This window comes from Asterias amurensis, chromosome 6 (assembly GCF_032118995.1).
Source record: "Asterias amurensis chromosome 6, ASM3211899v1".
Classification (NCBI taxonomy): domain Eukaryota; kingdom Metazoa; phylum Echinodermata; class Asteroidea; order Forcipulatida; family Asteriidae; genus Asterias; species Asterias amurensis.
Window position 1 is genome coordinate 25,263,512 of NC_092653.1, and position 7,530 is coordinate 25,271,041.

The 7,530-nt window shown below is 38.4% G+C and overlaps 1 protein-coding gene across 3 annotated transcripts; it reads right to left on the bottom strand.

Annotated features, from left to right (window-relative positions):
• Positions 1-482: 482 nt before the first annotated feature.
• Positions 483-7,183, bottom strand: LOC139938879 (uncharacterized). Of its 3 annotated transcripts, none has more exons than XR_011786221.1 (2): positions 1,283-7,183; positions 483-1,091 (listed from the first exon to the last, which is right to left on the bottom strand). XR_011786221.1 is itself a non-coding variant. In XM_071934527.1 (2 exons), exons 1-2 carry the CDS (start codon positions 6,533-6,535, stop codon positions 1,769-1,771), a joined length of 4,461 nt encoding a protein of 1,486 aa, XP_071790628.1. In that variant the 5' UTR covers positions 6,536-7,183; the 3' UTR covers positions 483-1,768. The 3 variants fall into 3 exon arrangements, 2 of the variants coding, with proteins under 2 accessions (XP_071790628.1, XP_071790629.1); XM_071934527.1 differs by having other exon boundaries at positions 483-3,214; positions 3,521-7,183; XM_071934528.1 differs by lacking the exon at positions 483-1,091 and having other exon boundaries at positions 1,896-2,136; positions 2,981-7,183.
• Positions 7,184-7,530: the final 347 nt, after the last annotated feature.

A 7,530-nucleotide genomic window follows, 5' to 3' on the forward strand; every position in this document is an offset into this window, starting at 1 on the left:
ATATTCTTTGGCTCTAATTACAATTCCTTGATTCAAATAAAATCTCCTCCAAAATTAAACCAAAATAATTTATCTATTCTTACTTCACCTAAATCAAAACTTCAAACCTCAAAACGTTCTGAACTTCACTTCACTTACTATCTTCAATGAAAATCAATAAAGAAAAACTATACTCTGTTCTCAAACTCCACAAACTTCTTTATAATGTCAATATAATAACTTGGGCTAGTAGAACCCTCCACTTAACTTCAAATCTAAATTACGCCTTAGAAAAACTTCTTATTCCAACTTCTGCTCACAACTGGAGTGTAAAACAACTCCCTTAATCTCAAATAGCAAAATTTCTTTCCAACTTCTTTTTCACAACTGGAGAATAAAACAACTCCCTTAATCTCAAATAGCAAAATTTCTTTCCAACTTCTTTTTCACAACTGGAGAATAAAACAACTCCCTTAATCTCAAATAGCAAAACTTCTTTCCAACTTCTTTTTCACAACTGGAGAATAAAACAACTCCCTTAATCTCAAATAGCAAAATTTCTTTCCAACTTCTTTTTCACAACTGGAGAATAAAACAACTCCCTTAATCTCAAATAGCAAAATTTCTTTCCAACTTCTTTTTCACAACTGGAGAATAAAACAACTCCCTTAATCTCAAATAGCAAAACTTCTTTCCAAAATGTATGGCTATGGAAGAAGAAAATTATTCTCCTAAATGTTAAATGTATAATGTCAGCAAATACAAAATTGCAATCCAACCTGGCTTTTACTGACTATCTACAAAAAGTGTCTTTACTCTCATGGAAGACAAAAATTACTTAATAAATTGCTCCCATCTTCCGATGATAAATATATATATATATACAAGCATAGAGTTTTTACATACAGAACCAGTGTTCCAAAATTATCGGGCTAGCTGTTCTTTCGACGAAATCCGTTCAGAGGATAAAAAGCTAGTCTTCTTTCTTGACAAAATTCCACATCAGTTCAAATGGTTAGCTCAATCATGGTTCATCCAGTGTAGGGTGGTAGGAAGATGGAGTATCCCGATTAATGTCTGTCGTAAACTGTTTAACCCGGAACCAGTGCCATCTACAAAATCAATACCAACCATACCGATACCATAATGATAATTGAACAGTTCTGTCTGGAAATGCTTATAATCAAATAGTTTCTACACTTGGTTTGCACTATAATCATAAACTATCAAACTGTACATTTTCGTACTAAACTTAGAATGAATTTCAAAGCAATATTTGTTCACAAAATAATTCACAACTTACGGTTAGGAGTTCCCTTTAAACTTAAACGGTGTCTGCCTGTTATAGCTTTCTGTTGAAACAGCAAAAATCTTCAATTTGTCGCAATGATACAATTTATCAAACAAAATTCTGCATGAAGGTCCTGCAATATGTCTGACCTCCCTGATAGCAGATCTTGGAATGACCAACCACACCCTAATCTAAGGCTGCAAGGAATTCTTAAGCTCACCCAACCATGGCACCCACTCTACAGAACAATAGTCACCTCTCAATGCACACACATACACCCTACATCAGCCCACTCATGTCTTCCCAAATAAGGACTTGTTCACTCAACTGTAGTTCACTGACTGCATCACAGAACTAAATGAATATTCATTGTATCTCTAAACTCTTTACCAATAAAATAAATGAGGGAAATAAAAAAAATACACATGGGTTATTTACAGTATTAGATCACTTGTGACATTTCACTCCCCCTTAAAAAAAATGTATTTATACATTTTCTCAGCTGCTTTTCGCTTCTGCTTCAGAACGACTCAAGAAATCAGCTCCTATGTTATCACTTCCCTTTATCGCTTCGATGTGAAACCTATAGGGTTGTAGGGCGAGCGCCCATCGCATTATCCTTCCGTTGGCTACTTTTGACTTTTGTAGGAATGTCAAAGGTTGATGATCAGTTTCTAGAGTGAAGTTTCGGCCATAAAGATATGGTTCAAACTTACGAACTGCCCAGATAATCGCCAGGCACTCTTTCTCCATTACCGAGTAGGATTTCTCTCGAGGAAGTAGTTTTTTGCTGGCATATGCAACTGGAAATTTTTCACCATCTTGTGCTTGTAGAAGCACTGCACCAAGACCCAAGTCTGAAGCATCTGTTCTAAGAATAAATTCTTTGTTAAGATCAGGAAGGTGAAGAATTGGTGCGCTAGTAAGCTTATCTTTAAGAGTAGAAAAAGCTTGTTGTTGACTAGCTTCCCAAGAAATTCTAGTTGGTTCTTTGTTTTTGGTTTTATCAGTCAGAGGAACTGCTATAGCAGAGTAGTTTGGAATGAATCTGCGATAGTAGTTTGTCATGCCAAGAAATGATCGAAGTTGCTTTTTTGTTTCAGGTTGTTTTGCTTGTTGTATGGTGATTATCTTCTCTGGTCGAGGTTGCAATTGACCCTTTCCAACCACATGACCCAGAAATTCTACTTGTTCATGCCCAATGAAACACTTGGATGGCCTAACAGTTAAATTGGCTGATCTTAGTCTTCGAAACAATTCTGTCAGAATTTGTACATGTTGTTCCCATGATGCTGTATGTACTAATATGTCATCTATGTAGTTCACTACACAGTTCATGCCTTGAAGAAGTTTACGCATAATTCTACTGAAAGTTGCTGGGGCGTTTACTAGCCCAAAAGGCATGACAGTAAACTGGAATAATCCATCTGGTGTAATGAATGAGGTAAGAGGTTTTGTGAATTCATCTATAGGTACTTGCCAGTAGCCCTTGCTGAGATCTATCTTTGTGAAATAATTGTCAGTGGCTAGTTTGGTGAACAACTCTTCTTGATCAGGGATAGGTTCTGCATCAAATACAGTCACTTGGTTCAACTTTCTAAAGTCAACACAGAATCGATTGGACCCATCTGGTTTTTTGACTAGGACAATTGGTGACGCAAATGGTGCATTGGATGGTTCCACAACTCCCATTTTCAGCATAGTGCTTACCTCCTCCTTGATGGTGTCTCGTAAGGCATGAGGAAGTGGGTATGGCTTACTGCGTATTGGTTCATTCTTGTGTAGAGTGATGGTATGATGTCCCAATGTAGTCTTCCCTGGTAGATCTGTTAGAATATCTGGATAATTTCCTAGCAGTCTGTTAACTTCTCTGCGCTGTTCGTGATGAAGTGTTGCATTGATGTTAACATCAGCAATGGTCTCTTTGGCTGTTAGAGGATGAAGCTGTAATAATTTCTCATTAGACATCGAGTAACACTTTGGGGTTTCATTGTCACTGTTAGTTTCAGCTTCAATGACAGAAGTACACACCAATTCGAAAAGACATTGAGAAGAAGTCATAGAATTCGGAATTGTCGCCGACTCTTCGGGTCTCTCAAAGTACTTTTTCAGCAAGTTGGCATGAAATACTTTGGATTTACCGTTAAGATCAATGCGATAATCCATAGAACCAAGTTTGGCTAGGATAGGGAAAGGACCTTTCCAGTGAAGCAGCAATTTGTTTCTATCTGTGGGTAAGAGTAACAATACCTTGTCACCGACTGAAAATTCTCTCACTTTACTTCGTTTGTCGTAGTGGTGTTTATATCTAGCGCTGGACTTCTGGAGCTCTTTGTGTGCGGCTTGACAAGTGTTTTCTAGTCTCTCTCTCAAGTCAATGATGTACTGATAGGTGGTTTTGGTCTCGGTTGTACTCACTTCTCCTGTCCACAATTCTCTTAAAATAGTCATCGGACCTCTTACTTGACGACCATAGAGCATCTCAAAGGGAGAAAATCCAAGACTTTCTTGTGGCGCTTCTCTAATTGCAAATAAGAGTGGGTTAATATAGCGGTCCCAATCTCTGGGTCTTTCAACACACATACGTTTCAACATTTGTTTCAAAGTTCCATTAAAACGTTCGACTAACCCATTACACATGGGATGATAAGGAGTGGTAGTCATCCGATGAACTGAGAGAAGTTTGCACACTTGTTTCATTATCTCGGAGGTGAATTGTGAACCTTGATCTGTAAGCATTTGTTTTGGAACTCCTACTCTGGTAAAAACACTAACTAGGGCTTCTGCAACACGTTCAGCTTCGATACTAGGGAGTGGTATAGCTTCGGGATATCGTGTGGCATAGTCAATGATGGTAAGTATATATCTGTTACGTGTTTCTGTTATGGGATGAATGGGGCCAACAATGTCTACTGCAATTCTTTCAAATGGAGACTCAATTAGTGGCATACTACCAAGAGGAACCTTAGTTACCCTACCCTTAGGAACTGTTCTTTGACAAACGTCACATGATCTGCAGTAACGTGTTATATCAGCTGTTATACCAGGCCAGAAGAAATTGGTAAGTACTCGGTCTGTGGTCTTCTTAGGCCCTTGATGTCCTCCCAATAATGTTTCATGAGCCATGCGCATTACTTGTGATCGGTACTTCTGAGGAACAACAACTTGTTCGAAGACGTCACCATGTTCAACATTTGGAGCCTGGAATCGCCTGAACAACAATCCATTTCGATAGAAGAAAAATGACGTTGCCTGATTTCGACTAACCTTCTCCAACTGGTTTTCTGCAAGTTCTCTGGGTCGATGGAGACTAACATCTTCTTCTTGGGCTTTCTGTAGACTGTCAGCTGTCACTATGTCATTCATCGGCTTTGGCACCTTCAGTGGATGAAACGCCTTGTCAAGAGACTTTGTTTGGGCTCGAGTTTGGACAGCACAGACAGGGGCTGTAGTACGAGTCCAAGATTCATCTGGATCATCTGGAGAGCGTGCACCTGTAACATTTCCTATTATAAGATCATAAACTGGTTTAGTCATACACAATGCTTCAGTTTCCCCTGTGAAGAACGGAGTACTCACGGTCACCAAGGCAACAGGAACTTGCCTGGCGGTTCCGTCGATAAGAACGCAGGTCTTTATCTCACCAGTAAGTTGATCATCACTGACAAGATCATGCCTGATGACGACACCACTGCATCCGCTATCTCTGAGGACAGACACTGTGTGTTTACCAACTCTTCCCGAAGTAACTGGCATCTTCTTGAAAATCTTGTCACTACATGCAGCACTCATAATTGGTAGGAAATGACCACATTTGAGAGTTACTTGATCAATGTTTTGTCCATTACAGCATGCTCCTGGCAATGATACTTTGTTAACAACCATACAAGCAACAGTTTCAGTTTTCTCTTGATGGTCCTTAGTTTTACAAGAACAACCTTGACAAGTAGACAAGTGGGGCTGGGTTTCAAAGCAACCAGAGTTTGAGCTTTGCGGTGAGGCATCTGTTTCATTACCTGGATATGTTACCATAGAAGCAAGTTGATTTTTGTTACTATAGCAATTTTTGGCAATATGGCCAGGTCTGTGACAGTTGAAACATGTGCGGGGGGCACTGTTGTTAACTGACGTGTATCTACAATCTTTTGCCATATGACCATGTTTATGACAGATATAGCAAGTAACCAAAGGTTTGTATGAAGAAACATTTGATGATGACCCCTGTGGAACTACATGTGATTGTACAGTTCTAGGTTCTATCCTCTTAGTCATTGTATCACTTCTCTGATTTGGATTACGAGAAGTAACAGGGTTCCCAAACATACCACCACGAGCTTCAAGATATTGTTCGGCAATAGTAGCCATAGTGGCAATGGTTTTAGGCTGTCGTTCTTTAAGAAAAAGAGCTAACTCACGACTACATCCAGCTGTAAACTGTTCTCGGAGCAGGAGATCACACACACCCTCAAAGGTTTTCTCTGCCTCTGCTAGGTCGATCCATCGAAGTAGGTAGTTCGCCAGTCGTGTGGCAAACTGAAGTCCGCTCTCTCCCCCTTCTGGTTTGGCTGTTCGAAGTTTCAAGCGGAACCCATCTGCTGTAAGCTGGAACCGTTTCAACAATGATGACTTCAGCTTCTGGTAATTGCTTGCTTCATCTGTGGGTAGTCTAGAATAAACTTCAAGAGCTTTTCCTGTTAACAATGCACTCAAATTAATAGCCCAATCTTCTTGACACCAGTCTTGACTAGTTGCATATCTTTCATATCGTTTCAAATATGCGTCTAAATCATCTTTGCTGTCATTAAAGGTTGGCAATTTAGGAGTTCTTGCTTTTTGTCTACTAACACCATTTTCTACAGACGATTTGCTTTGACCTTGTTCTTTTACTTCAGCCCTAACTTTCTCAAATTGTATCTTTGTGTCCAAAATCTGTTGGTCTTGCCTACGAATTTCCAATTGGTGGGCCCTCTCTTCTCTAGCTAGTTTATCTTTCTCTTTCTTATTCTCATTCTCTCTCTCTTTTGCCTCATTCTCACGCTTTTGCACAAAGTCCATCAACTCTTTACCACTCAACCCGAAACTCTTGCCAGCCTCAATTAGTGTGCAGATGTCCATTTCAATTTTTGTCGCTAGCAAAAAGCATAATAAAGCAGCCAATAACAAACAGATCCCTGGTAATCTATAAATCGGTCTATTCACTTTCCATTCATTTCCTGAGTTTACATACTTGGCATGTTCGTTTTCATTTCCCGGACAAGCCCCCATAAATTTGTCACATAACCACGGGATGTGGCTCCAACCAACAAATGTAAGAAAGACGAACAAGCCATGCACACATGAAATAAATGAACAGTGAAAGAAGCACTTCTAATTTACTATATACATCAATATTTAATTATGAAATTCCTCATCGAACACTATCAATCAACATGTCCAATATTCTTTGGCTCTAATTACAATTCCTTGATTCAAATAAAATCTCCTCCAAAATTAAACCAAAATAATTTATCTATTCTTACTTCACCTAAATCAAAACTTCAAACCTCAAAACGTTCTGAACTTCACTTCACTTACTATCTTCAATGAAAATCAATAAAGAAAAACTATACTCTGTTCTCAAACTCCACAAACTTCTTTATAATGTCAATATAATAACTTGGGCTAGTAGAACCCTCCACTTAACTTCAAATCTAAATTACGCCTTAGAAAAACTTCTTATTCCAACTTCTGCTCACAACTGGAGTGTAAAACAACTCCCTTAATCTCAAATAGCAAAATTTCTTTCCAACTTCTTTTTCACAACTGGAGAATAAAACAACTCCCTTAATCTCAAATAGCAAAATTTCTTTCCAACTTCTTTTTCACAACTGGAGAATAAAACAACTCCCTTAATCTCAAATAGCAAAACTTCTTTCCAACTTCTTTTTCACAACTGGAGAATAAAACAACTCCCTTAATCTCAAATAGCAAAATTTCTTTCCAACTTCTTTTTCACAACTGGAGAATAAAACAACTCCCTTAATCTCAAATAGCAAAATTTCTTTCCAACTTCTTTTTCACAACTGGAGAATAAAACAACTCCCTTAATCTCAAATAGCAAAACTTCTTTCCAAAATGTATGGCTATGGAAGAAGAAAATTATTCTCCTAAATGTTAAATGTATAATGTCAGCAAATACAAAATTGCAATCCAACCTGGCTTTTACTGACTATCTACAAAAAGTGTCTTTACTCTCATGGAAGACAAAAATTACTTAATAA

What these genes read in the sequence shown, in the direction of transcription:
- LOC139938879 (XM_071934527.1), bottom strand. Translation starts at nt 6,535, where the DNA reads ATGGGGGCTTGTCCGGGAAATGAAAACGAACATGCCAAGTATGTAAAC. An exon ending in AATTTTCAGTCGGTGACAAG is followed by an intron (nt 3,215 to 3,520) that starts GTATTGTTACTC and finishes AAATTATTACAG; the next exon opens with CTTCATCCTCTAACAGCCAA.